Source organism: Populus euphratica, unplaced genomic scaffold, assembly GCF_000495115.2.
Source record: "Populus euphratica unplaced genomic scaffold, PopEup_1.0 scaffold31.1, whole genome shotgun sequence".
In the NCBI taxonomy this organism is placed as follows: domain Eukaryota; kingdom Viridiplantae; phylum Streptophyta; class Magnoliopsida; order Malpighiales; family Salicaceae; genus Populus; species Populus euphratica.
The window spans coordinates 1,015,943-1,031,928 of NW_011499850.1; the positions used below are offsets into that span (position 1 = coordinate 1,015,943).

At 34.1% G+C, this 15,986-nt stretch overlaps 3 protein-coding genes across 5 annotated transcripts; 2 read left to right on the top strand and 1 right to left on the bottom strand.

Annotated features, from left to right (window-relative positions):
- The first annotated feature begins 3,131 nt into the window (after positions 1–3,131).
- On the top strand, positions 3,132–4,826 carry LOC105120952 (UDP-glycosyltransferase 91A1-like). Its single transcript, XM_011019397.1, has 2 exons — positions 3,132–4,575; positions 4,609–4,826. Exons 1-2 carry the CDS (start codon positions 3,178–3,180, stop codon positions 4,615–4,617), a joined length of 1,407 nt encoding a protein of 468 aa, XP_011017699.1. The 5' UTR covers positions 3,132–3,177; the 3' UTR covers positions 4,618–4,826.
- A 3,436-nt stretch (positions 4,827–8,262) lies between these two features.
- LOC105120953 (60S ribosomal protein L7-2-like) lies at positions 8,263–10,881 on the bottom strand. 2 transcript variants are annotated; one of them, XM_011019398.1, is made up of 7 exons: positions 10,770–10,881; positions 10,081–10,266; positions 9,869–9,966; positions 9,722–9,779; positions 9,026–9,105; positions 8,838–8,940; positions 8,263–8,751 (listed from the first exon to the last, which is right to left on the bottom strand). In XM_011019398.1, exons 2-7 carry the CDS (start codon positions 10,258–10,260, stop codon positions 8,536–8,538), a joined length of 735 nt encoding a protein of 244 aa, XP_011017700.1. In that variant the 5' UTR covers positions 10,261–10,266; positions 10,770–10,881; the 3' UTR covers positions 8,263–8,535. The 2 variants fall into 2 exon arrangements, with proteins under 2 accessions (XP_011017700.1, XP_011017701.1); XM_011019399.1 differs by having other exon boundaries at positions 10,081–10,276; positions 10,770–10,845.
- Positions 10,882–11,833: 952 nt separating this feature from the next.
- On the top strand, positions 11,834–15,629 carry LOC105120954 (suppressor protein SRP40-like). Of its 2 annotated transcripts, none has more exons than XM_011019400.1 (7): positions 11,834–12,203; positions 12,506–12,573; positions 12,864–12,904; positions 13,038–13,930; positions 14,328–14,417; positions 14,505–14,566; positions 15,309–15,629. In XM_011019400.1, the coding sequence occupies exons 1-7, from the start codon at positions 12,051–12,053 to the stop codon at positions 15,412–15,414; spliced, it is 1,413 nt and encodes a 470-aa protein (XP_011017702.1). In that variant the 5' UTR covers positions 11,834–12,050; the 3' UTR covers positions 15,415–15,629. The 2 variants fall into 2 exon arrangements, with proteins under 2 accessions (XP_011017702.1, XP_011017703.1); XM_011019401.1 differs by having other exon boundaries at positions 13,107–13,930.
- The last annotated feature ends 357 nt before the right edge of the window (positions 15,630–15,986 follow it).

Sequence of the window (15,986 nt, forward strand, 5' to 3'; positions counted from 1 at the left end):
TTTACAGTACTTAATCATAGATTGTATATTAAATCTATGACCAGCAGAGAGTTTTTTTTCTCTATCGTTGACGGGGTGAGTGGAGATTTTTAGTAGGAGTTTGATAGCAATAATAATGATAGATGGCTAGATGCAAGTATTCGCAGTGGTGAAGCTCTGAGAGCGACCAACGGTTGCTTTTGGCGTCTTGAAAGCACAAAAGATGAAAGCTTGTTTGTTAAGGATTAAAGAAACACACATAAAGTAAAAAATTAATTAATTATAAAATATAAAATTTTTAACAAATTCCTCAAGGATATATTCTATTATAATTAGAACCAATACAAGTTTTAGAGAACTTTTAAAGGTGGTTCGAAAACGGTTGAAATCATTTTTAAAATTTATTTTTAATTTATTTTTAATATATTAATATTAATAATAATTTTTTTAAAATAAAAAATATTATTTTAATATATTCCTAAAATAACAGTTAAAAAAACTATTAATTCACTTTAAAAAAAATACTTTAATCGTTTATCTGTTTGTATGTCATTGTAGTAATGGGTACTGGTGTGGTATAGCAGTAATATTACTGAGAATCGTTTTCTAAACAAGCCAATCCCAAGTCTATAAAACTCTCGTTGTTTAATGTGAATATCCTTATATAATAAATATTTAAATTCATGTTTACATCTCAAGCTCAAAATATTAACACGAACACCTTGAAGTAACAAAGTAATACTTCTTTTGTTTTGAAAAATAAACATGAAGAATAAATTTTGTGTTTAAATATGATGCTTTTATAAATTAGAAAAAGAAAAAGTTGTTTTTCATTATTTCATGATTATAGCTAAAATTGGATAACATGAGTGTATTTGGCAATGTGATAATTTCTATGATTGTAATTTAAAAAAAATATTTTATAAAAAGTATTTTTATTTGAGATTTGTTTGATATTTATATATATTTGGTTAAAATTATAGTTAAAATTAAAATTAAATAAAAAATAATTTAATATGTTTGGTTAAATATATTTTTCAAATTGAGGTTATAAAATAATTAAAAAGGATATATATTAGTATTAATAATTTTTAATTTAAATATTTTAAATTTAACTATTACTATTACATCATTAAATAAATAATATTTTATATCAAATATTTTTAATTGTTTTATAGTTTTTTTAGTGTATAACAAAATCAAGTAAAATATTATCAAAAATAAAAATAAAATTATATCAAATTTTATAACTATTATATCATCATTTTTTTTTAATTTATATAATATTATTGAATAATATTAAATATTAATTTTTAAATAAAATATAATAAAAAATTAAAATTTTTTATCAGGTATAATAAACAATAGAGTCAATATTCACGTGAAACCTGTGAATTAATAAACAATACAGTCAATATTAATGTGAAGACAGTACCAATTAATACAGATTGCCAGAGAGATATTAAAAACTCCTACCTGAGCTGAAGGAAGTAAATAACAAATTGGGTGGGCCCTTAATTTTTCCCTTTCTCTTGGCAAGAGGCGTATAAAAGTGAAAAGCATAGTATGGATGTTTGGAACACGGTTTAATTTATATTTTTATTAAAATTTAATATAATTTATATATTTTGAATGTTATGATATGTTATTATTAAAAAATATTTTTTAAAAATATAAAAATTATTTAAAAAATAATCACTATTATACTACCAAATATAACAAGAATTGCTGGTACAAAATAGTGGAACCATCTCGAAAATCTGTCTTAAAAATATTTATCACAGGGTTATAAATAGTGATTATAACGAGACACAATTCTATCTAACCACAGTACTAAACGGTACCTAAATCAAGGACAGATAAGATATTACTCACAGCTCTGATGAAGTTCGCTAATAAACTGAGTTTCTTAATTTGGAGTAGGTGGGTGCCTGTGTATCCACGGTATAGAGTTTTTTTATCTTATTAATTATTTATTAAGTAAGAGATTTTGATAAATATTAATATACATCTGAGGTGTATACATGAAAAATAATACATATATAATTGGCAAGGATTTAAAGTACTACGGGATCAATTCATGTATTTTTCTTGTTCAGAGTTAATTAGAAATATTTAAGAACATTACCGTATGAAATAATAAATTAATATCACTGATTTTTATTTATATAATGTTTATTTTTTATCATAATTTAATTATGAATAAAGTATAATAAATTCATTCCGATAATACATGATGTGTGCCCTAAGGTTTAACAAGCCTATTTTTTGTGTAAATCAAGAAAAGAGAGAGAATGGCAAAGATTTAAAATGCTATCACTGCCTTGGACGTTGGCATGGCTCTCCAGAGTCCCCAGCCCATCTCGAAACTTCATTATCTTGCTATTCCTTCCAAAAAAAAAGGCCTGCATCCGATTATTCCACTGGGAAAATACACTAAAAATCAGTTTTGATTTACCATAAAAAAATAAAATAAGATTATTTGCGAGATGAAATGTGACATCTCATCATGCATTGACGCCAACTTTAACCAAGTATTTTCAAATAAGATTATTTTCTTCTCTAAGAAGTCAGATGTTTGCGTAATTTTATTATAGCAAAGCCTTAAATCATAGGTCTCGTATCTTTGTTTGTCGACTCTGAGAAAAAGAGTCCAAAAAATGTTCCAAATTTATCTTCAAAATTCAAATATGTAGACAATATTTGATGATTCCCGTGGAATTATTTGGTAATGTGGACCAATCGACACTGCAATTTTCCTAACCAGTGCTGTTCGTCTTTCTATGAATCATATAAGATCCGTTTTATGCGAGCTGTACTCTCAATAATGGAATAAAATACAAAAACAAAAAAATTAACCTTTCAAAGGAAGATGAAGAGCACAGATATTTTTCCATGAAATCACAGTTCTTTATCTGTTTTTTTTCCTCTACACGGTTAGTTCTCCTCCGTCTCTAAGTTTGGAGGGGATGCAGAGGGAGAAGAACAGTGTATAAAATGGAGGTAAGAAAAAAAATAAAGAATTTATGCACATGATATCATTGTAATTTAATAAAATGTGCAAGGGCATTCTTGTCCAAAAAAATCATTTTCTTGCTGGAGAAGCGTTTTTTGCACTTCTGTTTATTGCCATAATAATTGCCTTTGGTATTTAAGGTGCTCTATGTCTTTGGAATGTAGACAAGAACCAGATCACCCATGGCTGGTAGCTCAAAGCTTCACATCGCCATGTTTCCATGGCTAGCCTTTGGTCACATGATTCCATATTTAGAGCTTGCCAAACTCGTAGCTCAAAAGGGTCACAAAATCTCCTTCATTTCCACCCCTAGAAACACTGATCGTCTCCCCAAACTCCATCCAAGTATATCACCTCTGATAACTTTCGTCAGGCTGTCATTGCCTCAAGTGGAAAACCTACCTAAAGGTGCCGAGGCAACCACTGATGTCCCATACGACAAAGTCCAGTACCTAAAACAAGCCTGTGACGACCTCAAAGAACCCTTGTCCAAGTTTCTTCAAACTTGTGATGATCTTGATTGCATACTTTTTGATTTTGCCCCATATTGGCTACCAGATATCGCCATGAGTTTTGGCATTCCAAGTGTTTTCTTCAGCATATTCACAGCAGCAATGCTGAGTTATGTCAAGCCAGCTTCTGGTATTGATGATCGATCAAAACCAGAAGATTTTACTGTCCCTCCCAAGTGGGTTCCATTTCCTACCAATGTGGTCTTCAGACTTTTCGAGGTTTTGAGGATTTTTTATCAGAGTCTAGCTGGGAATGTTGTTTCCGATTTATATCGTACCCAGGAAGGTATAAAAGGCTGTGATATGATAGCTGTGAGGAGCTGCATGGAATTTGAACCAGAATGGTTGCAACTACTTGAAGAAATTCATGGAAAACCAGTTATACCAGTTGGTGTTCTTGCCACTACAGTATATGATACAGGGGTGGAAGATGAAGCATGGAGATCAATTAAAGATTGGCTAGACAAGCAAAAGCAAGGTTCTGTAGTTTACATTGCATTTGGCAGCGAAGCAAAACCAAGCCAGGTTGAGCTGACTGAGATAGCTCTAGGGTTAGAACTATCTGGTCTCCCGTTCTTTTGGGTGCTAAGGAAGCATAGAGGCTCAGCTGATACCGAGTTGATCAAGCTGCCAGAAGGGTTCGAGGAGAGAACCAGAGCGCAAGGTTTGGTCTGGACTAGTTGGGCTCCTCAGCTCAAGATTTTAGCTCATGACTCCGTAGGTGGATTCTTGACTCATTCTGGATGGAGCTCTGTGGTGGAGGCACTCCAACATGCCAGATCTCTTATACTCTTGACATTCTTGGCTGACCAGGGGATCAATGCAAGGGTTTTGGAGGATAAGAAAATGGGGTATTCAATACCAAGGAATGAGAAGAACGGATATTTCACAAGGGATTCAGTTGCTGAGTCCTTGAGATTGGTGATGGAGAAGGAAGAAGGGAAGATTTACAGGGACAAGGTCAAGGAGATGAAACCGTTGTTTGCTGACAAAGATCGACAAGACAAGTATGTGGACAAGCTTGTGGACCATCTCAGAAGCCATGGACGTACGAAGAAAATCAAGAACTAAGATATGGGTAGGGTTTCTTAATACTACCATTGCATGTGAAGAGTGGATCTCAATGTAAAAGTTGCAAGAGTGCATTGATTGATCTACATGTGCGAGGAGTGTGAACCACAAGGTGAATAAGAAAGGTCAAAGCTTGTGCCATGATTATTTAAGTAGCTGTTATCGTCCCCTCCCATGGGCACCATTTCTGCCCCTGTATCCTCACCAAATTAAATGCCATGTCTATTGAACAATGGTTTCACTATTTACTTACGAGTCTTCTCCATTGTGTTAACTTGTACCCCAAATAATTTACTTCTATGAAGGAAACTGCCTACATGACAGCAATCAAATAAAAGCACAGCAGTAAAATCATACATAACAGTTATTACTGCAGATGCTCATTACCGTTGATTCACCTCAGAAATTACAGAATACATATAACTACATCCATTCTTATAATCTCCATTGTCTTCGAGTTTCACTCCAGTAGTGAGGAGTCAATCTTGTGAACTGATCTAGAGAAGGCAAGAACACCATCATGATCTTGAGCACCAGCCTTGCTTTCTTCATCCTCATTACCATTACTACTATTATCACTAACGATTTATACACGTATCAACATCTTTGCCATTGGATATTCAACACCCCTAGTAGATGAACCTTTCTTCTCTCCTGTCACTTCCTTCTCTAATTGCTCTTAATTTTTTGCCTCCATGAACATTGACAGCCCTCAGCTTCCTTCTACTATTTTCTCTCCTCTTGCCTCATTTTTGGTTAAAAGCACAGATTCAAGGCACGTGGGAGTATAGGCCTTGTACTCGTAGTTATTGTTAAACAGCAAGGAATGGCTGTTCTTAGCTGCAGAGAAGCACAACACTACACGTATTGCTTCTATATTTAGTGGATGTCAATGTTATAAAATGATTTTGAATAACTGTAAATCACCATTGGTATCTTAAAATTAACAAAGTTGTTAAACCTATCTAATTACCCTAACACTCAGTAGGTTAAACAAGTTAATTTAAATTAATTTAAAAAATATAATTTTAATTTTTTATAAAAATATTATAATTATACTATTTTAAAAAAATATAAATTAAATTAGATTTTCACTTGATTAATTGGTACAAATTTACGGTGTCAATTTGGTTAAATTAGATCAATTATAAATTAATTTTTTTAATTTAGAACCTGTTCGAAAATTCTGTATAAATCACGTTCTTTCAATTTTTTTTTCGAAAATTCTGTATAAATCACGTTCTTTTAATTTAAAAAAAAAATTATTAAAATTATTTTTTATATTTTTACATCGTTTTAATATATTAATATTAAAAATATTTTTTAGAAATTAAATAAATAAATATTATTTTAATATATTTTTAAACTTAAAAAAACCTTTAAACGAGAGCCTCTATCCCAGTTCTAAAAACACCTTCAATCAGAAGTTATAAGTTGTGTTCAGACCATGTCCGAACGAGTCTAATAGAAGTATAAAACACGTCAACGTTAAATGAGGATTAATGCAAATTTTATTTCTCATGTTTGAAGACTTGTGACAATGAGCACACAATTCTTGGACTTCAACCTAACCAAAATGAGGTTACAAGAAACAATATTTATATTTTCATTTCAATTTCCATATCTTTTAAAGATCAATAAAATCCATCTTGAATTATATGTGCAGTCAGGTTTTTGCAGCATGCGAGCACAATCCACCCAGCAAGGAATCTTAAAGGGATCTCACCACACCTTGTCGGCTAGTTGTTTCCTCTACATTTCCTTCTTTCCTAGCCTGTTCCCTTTATCTCTCAACCTTTATTCCCTGATCAGGACACGCTTTGAACAAATCAATCAACAGTATTAGACATTGAAAGACAAGTTAATAGTTGAAAAATTTCAAGAAAGAATATCACATCAGCTGTGAGAAAATTGCAGGGCGTGAAGATGTACTAACAGAAATCTTGCTACGGCTGCCAGTAAAATTTATAGTCAAATTCAAGTATGTTCGCAAACCTTGGCTTCTCCTCGTATCAAGCACTCAGTTCTGTTGTAACCACAACTTCAAGAACACAAATACTGCACTCTCAGGCCTCTTCTTTCCATGGTTATATGATAACCATCTAGAGTTTCCTTCTCCTGAATTTTTAAACACCCCAGTTGTTAAAATTACCAGTCTTGTAATGGTTTGCTACCTTGCAGCTCTACCAGATAATTGAATGACTCTGCTGCCACTTCATTTGCAACCCTACAACCAGGAAATTGGCTGAGTTTCTCTCACCTTGTAAAGTGTCTTCCGGCAGCAGATGTTGTATTGTTGGTGTTAGTTTAGCTTTTGATCCTCCAAAATCATTTCATTTCAAAGTTATTTGTCTTTGGAATTTAATTGACAAATAGCAGGATCAAGATCTTGCATTTGTTGTTCCTCACACTAATCAAATAGGTATATCTTCCTCTGAGAGAAGTATTTGAGGTCTATCAGGTGATACTTTCAGTGCATCAATCGCTAATGGTTTTGATTATCGTGTGTTGGAAGGGTGCCATTCACTGGCTGTCCAGAAAGGACATCTGCATACTTTGACGTTGATAAAGAATGCTTTGACATTAATGTACTGGAGGTCATACCTCACCACAGAAGGAATGGAAAGGTTTCACTATTTTTGGGAATGCATGGGCCGCTTGATTCTTGTTGAGGTTGACATGCTTAACGATTCACTCTTTCATGTTCGTGAATTGGAGAGGGATCAGAACTCGTAAAGGTGGAGTTATCAAGTGCTGTGTCAATCTTGGTAGTATAGGAGTTACATGTGGGCTATGCATTCTTAGCGTTGCTGGGGCAGAGCAAAAGCATGGTCTGGCACCGGCGATGTGGGGACAACAGGGCATTGTAGAAGCAGGTGGAAATTTTATTTATTCAAACACAATCAACCCACAATCCGGTCAAAACCTATAGAAAACCCGGTTTAACTTTTTCTTTAAAAAAGACTCAACATGTTTTAACCTTTTTTTAATTTTATTAAAAGAAGAAAAACATATTTTGAATTAAACAAGACCAATACTGGTTTACATAGGCCAGCCAGGTTGATCCAACTAACCTGGGTGAATGGACTTAAGTCTTGGGTCATGCTGGTTTTTATAACTAAGAGTATGCTGGTTTTAATAACGAAGAGGGTTCTTGACCACTTATGCCCTGGCACAGAAGTTAACAGGTGTATAAAGCACCATTTGATTCTGACAGCTCCTTTCCTGCTTCGTGGTCTGTGAGTCCTGTCTAATATAGTAGTGCCACGTTTGAAGAGCTTGTTACCTTTCTAAAAAACTAGAGGTCCAGCTGACATCGTGTTCCTGCATCAGCGTAATTCGTAAGATGGTTCGGCTGCTGCCTTCCATTATATGCACATGGTAAAAATCCCTGTCGTGGATATTGAATCTAAAAATACCTAGTATAAGAGCTCCAAACCTGCTAAGTCTAGAACATGTTGGGCACTTGGAGTTCAAGTGAAATCTGTTACTAGATAGAGTTGATGCCGGATACCTAATCTTTCACATGCGAGGCAAGATTACCTCAATTTCCTACAAAATGGTGGCTTGATGACGCATAACGAACTAAAATCTTCCGCAAATCCTATGGCTTCTCAAGGTATCAAGATATTGCTGAGATAGACCAACTGAGGGCAGCACCATGGTCAGTACAAAAAGTATGATATGAAAGCAAAGACCAATAAGCGAACTATTGCCTCTGGGATTGTCTCTAGAACAGTTCATACAGATGCTTAATAAAGCAGTAATGAAGTAACAAGCTAGCAAAACTTCTATGGCAAAAGGGAGAGATTAAACATAACTCAAAGACCAAATGACCACCATCCTGTGTCTGCTGGAGAAGTACTAACATTGAACGTAAACAAAGCACGACGGCAATTTCTGATAACTTTGATCAACAAAAATATGAAAAGAGAATCAAAACAAGGTAATAAAAACCTAATTCATCCTCCTGATTAGCTCATTGATAAAATCCTCACGGTTTCCAGCATCACCTCCTTCAACATAATGATTTCTCTTTTTCTTCAAGCCTCCAAGTGGTGCCTTCAGCTGGAAAGGCCACAGGAAGTTGTTTGCCTCCTTGAAATGGGGTCCAACAGTAATAATTTCATGGATGAGATCTTCTGTGCAGATGATTCCATGCTTGCCCAAGCCCTGCAGTCAAAAAGGAATCAAGCTCACCCATTACAAAAACAGATTCTGGAAAAGCAATTAACTCAAGCGATGTTCAACCTACAGACCTGCTCAACAATTGAATTGTCAGTCAAAGGAATTCTCTGTTGGTTTAGTTTTCCAAAGCCCCTCTTGTAAATCAATTCTTTGACACTCTTTAAATTAGGATACCTGAAACCATTAATATCCCAGTAAAGAAATTTAGCAGAATGAGAAGACAATGAAATAAGATTACAATCATGAGATGAAAACACACCCAAATGTCACATAAGGCTCAACCCTGTGAAGCATATTCACAGTTGCTTTGTTAACTTTCAGGAATACACCATTAAATATCTGCAAACAAAAGACCAGGCAATGTGTTTAGTAAAAAATAATTCCATATCAATTTCTCATTAAAAAAACTTATCATAAGAAAATAATTGCACTAGCTTGAGTAATTTTATCTCTGAGAAAAAAAGGAGAATGCATTAATTAAAACATGGAAAAAGTTGTTAATGGCAAACATCTGCAGCCTGAAGAAATCCTTTTGCACTTCAATTGTGACCAGCGAAGACATTTTGACATTATTATTGCAAGACCTTATTATCGAAATCATTAAGCATCCTAAACAAACACCCACCTATCAAAAAACACATCAAACTACAAATTATATGAAGAAAAAACATTCCTGAGCTGAATTACCATTAATTAGAGACAGATGTGAATAGATGCATATTTCACATTCTAGTTGATATTTTTATTAATTTGTTTAGTAAAATTGATGAAAAGAAAAGGAAAAAGTGAAACAAATGCCTCAACCTATGAGCCTCGTATAGAACAGAATTCAGCTTGACACTTGTCGGGGTTAAGGCACCATCCACCATTACAGTGCAAAATTTAGCATATCGTTTTAATGAAAATAAATATAAACTTTCATGGAATCAAGGAAGTCACTGGAAATGAGGCATACCTGTCTCAAACGCAGAAGCTGCAAGATCGATCTTGTCTTTGGGTGCATGGCATTGATACTGAAAGTCATAGAATCCATCACATTAAACAAATGTAACATTAAACTAAGATTAAGAGGTACAAGCTAAAGTAAACACAACAGTCTTACCCACGGATCCTAATGATAAACAATAGCTTAGCTTCTGGGTTGACATAGAACCCTCCCTTGAGTCTTGCTTCACGCTTCAGCCTAATAAGCTCCTTTTGCTGATCATGAGAGAAAAAAGCATTCCAAACAGTCAGAATTCAAATTAGTACCAATTCAGCACAAAACCAATCAATAAAGCAGCACATAAAAGATTACATGATGCGGTATACTACCTCATCATCATACTCCTTGGCATACTGCTTAGCCCTATTGTAAATCAACTTGCGATTTTCGGCATTCTTCTTCTTCAAAGCTAGCTTCTCTTCCTTCTTAGCCAATGCCCATTCCTCGTTCCTTTTTTGCTTTTTCAACACAGACTCTGGCACCGCTACCTGAACTTCTTCCCCGCCCATCTCTCTCTATACACAAGACGTAATAATCAAAATCAACCAGATGTCAATAACCCAGCACTCCAAAAGCTAAGCATGACCCCAAACTAAATAAAAGTAATCTATCAAATTCTGCATTTGAAGCAAAAATAACAACAATCCTTTACATCAAAATATAAAAAGCAAGCAACTCTTCTAAACTTACAGAAGAATTAGAAGCAAGTTTTCTAGCTTTTTTTGCTTCTAAACCCAATAGATGGCCTTCAAAATAGCTTAATCACACTATCATTCAATAGAATGATATCAAAAACCATTATTTCAAAATCTAAAACTAAGAAGAACCTTTTGAAATCATTGTAAGAGGGCATATTCTTGATTTTTGTTTCGGCAAATGAGAAGCAGAGTTTCTACCTTTTTCGCTTCTAAAACCAATAGAAGTGATTAAGAATTACTTAAACATAAGGATTTAGCAACAAAAGAGATATGATTGATAGCTCTGAAGAAAAAGACATAGGAGAGACTGAGAGATTTACTTGTTGGTCGGCTTGATGGTGGCGACTGCTATCTTCAGAGAGAGAAGTGAAGGTGTCTTTGCTGCTCAAAGGTAAAATATATGAGAGTAAAGGATTAGGGTTTTTTGAGAGAGTTGTGGGCTTTATTTGCTAGGTTGCAACTCCTAAAGATTTTCAATATGTGGGCCTCTGTGGGACTGGCCCAACGCTAATCTAATTTTCGTGTTCCTTTCTCCCTTCTTCTCCTGCATTTTAAAAACAAAAAATACCAAACAACTCCTAAGGATCTGTCCATTCCATTTGGTAATAAAGCAAAACACTGTGCGTTGGTTGCTCAATTCATTTACTAGGATAAGCCGAGTTTAATAACCCCTGATTCTGCATTGTAGCAATCTTCATCCAGAGACCATGGTTATGGGTTGCTGAAATTGAAGAAGGTAACTCAATAAATATTTATGTTTTATTATAGTTATATACTTCTTAACAATATATTGAAGCAAGATCCTGACTTTTTATTAAATCCCACATTTCCAAATATATATGCAAGACAAAATATGACATGATACTCCAAATCGTACAAAGATGTTAGAGTAATTTGAAGAGTATGTCCTAGAATGCATAGGCGTTACACTTGGCCTAGCTCGGTGGATTAATCTAGGAAATTTAAAGGTTACTTTGGATGAATTGTTAATCAACCAAATAAGATGTTAATTTGACTAAACTTATTCAACTTAATTAAATTTTTAAATAATATAGTTAGTTCATCAAAATTTGAAATTGAATTAAAATTTTAATGATATAGTTAATCCAGCTAAATCCGACTCAATAAAAATAATTTTATAATTATTATTTTAATAAAAATAATTCATCTGCTCGTGCGACTTAATACTTCAATGGCTTTGAACCCTTTTCATGCTAGTTCTAGAATCGGGTCTGACGGGTCAAGGGAATATAATCGTTTTCTATACTAAGGGGACCATTCAATTAATATTGATAAACTAGATGGACCAAAATTTATAATCAAGACAATATATTTTAATTTGCTTGATCCAACGGCTCTTAAACCCCAACATCCATACCCGACCAAACCCATTCTCTAAACCCTTCTGTCCGTTGAGGTTGATTGCTCTGTCTGACCCAAACCCAGGTAGTCATCTTCCTTTGACTGTATAAAACTAACAAAACCCTAGCAATCTATCTCTTCATGCGCATAAACCCAGTTGCCAGCACAGTGAACATAAACCCAAACCATTATCATTTAAGCCTCGCCAAGTGCTGTTGCTCTCTAGCCCACCACCAACCATGAAACAAGAAAACAACAAGGACAATAGCAAAACCCAAACTTTAAAGCCTGAGCAGAAGGCACTTCTGCTTCATTCTATAGCTAAGTATCTTGAAAACACTGGTGGGTTTTCCAAAACATTAAAGAAGTTCGAATCTGAAGCCAAATTTGAGGTACAAGAAAGCAAAACTAGTCATTCTCTCTTTCTATATCTTGGTTTATCAAATTATGCAAAATTTTAGTTAAGAGAAAAGGATTGTTTTTTTGTCAGTGTTTTGTGTTGAATTTGTGTTTATGCATATGAGTTTTTCTGAATTTGGTTTGATGTTTAAGTATCCGGTCTATATGAGATGATTGAGATTAATGAAGCCTCATGTGATAAGGTGTCCTGTGCTGTAGCTTTCTGGGTGTTCTTTGTTTTGTTACTTGATTTTGTTGGTTGCTTTAAATGTGGAAAGTTGTGTTCTTTGTGCAGAAAGATGATATGGGTGTTGATTCCTTGATTGATTTGGAGGAGGTGTTTTTCAAGTTTTTGAAGACAAGGTAGGGTGATTATATTTTTTTTTTTTTTTAAGAAAACAAATTTGTAATCTCTTGTTGACCGTGAATTTCAATTGTGGAGCTATACAAAGGGATTTTTTTATGATTACCCATAAGGTGTTATGGTGTCTTGGATTTGATATGAAAAGAGTGCACAAGGTTTCTGCCAGTCATCAGACTGAAATGAATGTGGTTCGAATTCAAGCTATATACTGCCCAAATGGATTTTCTTGATTTAAGTGTTAACTTTGAATGTCCATTCTCAAATCGCATAACTTCCTGTATTTTTGTAGTGATGATACCAGCAAAAAGTTTGAGAGCAATCAGGTTCAAGGTGTGTTTAATTCTCCAAATGAAATTGCTTGTCGAGCAGGCAACTATATCATGTATTTCTACATAGTTCGTAGAATGTTCTTTATAGGGTGGATTTTGGTGCTAGCTCATAGTCTAGTTCTATTTAACTGTAGATATACAGATGAACGGTGTCACTAAAAAGAAAAAGAAGTGTGATACTGATGCTATAAACAATCAATTAGGAGCTGGTGATGAAGTTAACAATTCTGAGAGTGTTGAAGAGATCATAACAAATGATACAGTGGCTACTGAAGTAAGGTCGAAAGAGAAGAAGGAAAAGAAAAGGAATTCTGATTCTCATGGACAAGAGGAACAAGACAATGTCAAAGCTTTGAAGGAACCTGCTGATAATGGTGCTGGTGAATTGCCTGATAAGAAACGCAAGGACAAAAGGAAGAAGAAAAGCAACTTGGAATCCGATTCTCAAGATGATAACGCTGGACATCATCTGGCAGAGCCTGTGTCAATGGAAGAAAAATCTAAGGATTTGGCATCTTCCAAGGGAAACAAAGTAACTGATTTTGAGACAGATAATAAACCAAAGGATAAGAAGAAAAAGAAAGACAAGCTTTTTGATTCCACTATTGGAAATGGAGAGCAACATATCTCGAAGAGTAAGCAAGGAGCAAGTGCTGACAGTATTTTGGACAACAAGAACATCAAATTTGAAGGGAAGAAGAAAAGGAAGGGTGCTGTTTTTTCTGAAAATTTGTCTGCTGAGATGCTTGATGAAGGGAAATCAAATTCTGAAAAGGATGACTCTAAGAAATTGAAGGAGGATGTGAATGACAAAGACAATAAGAGTTCCAAGAAGAGGAAAAGATTGTCTTCTGAAGATGATGCCACCCAGCCTGCTGATGAAAAAGCCATTGAAGAATCTAAACGAAGAAAGACAGAAAGTTCAGAAGAACTAAAGGAAAATGTCTATGCGAACGGGAACCTTGAGAAAAATGGAGCGAAATCAGCACCGCAGAAATCTATGAAGGAAAAGAATGGTTCTGTTGAGGTATGGTTTTGAGCACCCTAATTTAGGGAAGCTTGTTACTTCCACCTTAAATTCTGAAGCTGAGTTTCCTTTTAAATCCCAATTAACAGCATGTTCAAATTGTTCCAGTGCTATAAGTTTCCCAGGTTTCCCGTATACATGTGCTTAAACCTATTTGCCATTGTGGTGGAACTAAAACCTGAAGTAGTTATGTGTAGCCAGGTTTTGAACAAAATTGATTTTTCAGGAGATGATTAAGCTATGGGCTCATCAGAAATATTCTCATTTTTATGAGCAAAGCCCATTTTTTGTTGAAGTTCATGATACCATAGTTATGTTCTATATTAGCATGAATAATTATGTTAAAGTGTATTGTTGGTTTTATGTGTATGCTTAGACTGGAACTATGTCATTGCAGCCAAAGACGGTTAAACATTTTCAAAGAGTAAAAGTTGATGAGGTGGTATTCTCTGATGAGAGGCTTAAAGATAATTCATACTGGGCAAAGGTTTGACAAGTTTTCCATTTTTGTTTTTGAGTTTTCTGGTCCTTCATTGGTTTCTTTTCTTTAAGATTTTCCATAAACTCTCTGTAGGATGGGGCCGAGGATGGTTATGGTGCAAAAGCACAAGAAGTTCTTGGGCAAGTTAGAGGAAGGTACACTTTGTAGTTATGGCATTTCTATATCTTTATTTTCGGATACGCAAACAAAAGGTTGTTCCTGTTATCTCATTGTCATTCTTTGCATCAAGTAAACTGTAGCGATAACTTAATTGGGAAGTAAATGATTCGATCTAAACTGGTGGCTTGGCTATTCTAACTCAAGTCTAAACCTAGTTCAGTTGAGGAACCTCTTTTCTTCCAGTAATTCTGACTTTGAGCAAGTTTTCAATATGAAACACTGATTCAAATATTGCTGTTAAACTTAACCTAGGATCTTTTAAGGAATCAAAGTAGGGTTTGGTTTTTGTTGGTCATTACTTTTTTATGTTTTTGAAGAAAAAAATCTTGAAATTGAAAAAAAGAAAAAAGAAAAAAAAAGGTATATACCTCCAATTTCAATATCTTGGGGATTTGTACATTAAGAACAATTTTCTTACATGTTAGATCAATCGCTAGAGTTGCTCTTTTAGATTGCATGATTTTGTTAATGATTATGGGATGGCTTCCACATTATGATTTTTCTTCTTTATTCTTTTAATGCACCTCAAAGAAACCCTAGACTTTACACCCAGCCCCATGCTGTTCTTCTACTTGGTACACCTCTTCGTTGTTGATACTATCAGTAATTCAGTATCTATTACGGATAGTGCATTTAGAATGATAAGTGGGATTCCATTCCTTTTGATCTTATTCTGGTAATTCTCTCATTGACCCTTTGTCTCTCACTCTCTCTCAGGGGTTTTAGGCATGAAAAAACAAAGAAGAAGCGCGGGACATACAGAGGAGGGCAGATTGATTTGTATTCACACTCAATTAAGTTCAACTACTCAGATGAAGATTGATCGGGGACCTTCTTTGTGTGCGATGAACACTTCATTTTTTATCGCATTACATTTTTACTTGTATGAACCAGAGCACAGCTTTTCATCATCAATGTGCTGACTTCTGCTTCCGTGATGATTATCGCCCATTGTTTTGTACGTTTAGCGTCCCCTTTCTCTTATTTAACTAGCTCTGAGTCAATTTAAGTATTTAAGCCATCTATTCTGTATTCTGTCTAGTTTCTCACAGCTTTTAGTTTATTGCTAGTTATTGATGATATTTAAATTGTTTTTTTTTAATGTATTAATAATATTTTTTTATTTTTTATTTTTTAAAATTTATTTTTGATATTAATCCATCAAAATAATTTAAATACACAAAAAATTAATTTTAAACAAAAATATAATTTTAAAATGAAAAAAAAGGAGGTTTTTAACCCAAAAAAAAAGGATTTGAGCATAAAAGTTTACGAGGCAATTTTTTTTTTTTTCAATGGGGATATACTTTAAGATAGAAATGATAAATTTTGATGTTAAAAAATACGCCCGAAAATATGGGAGCCCTCAGCTACTGCAATAAAAAATAATAACTT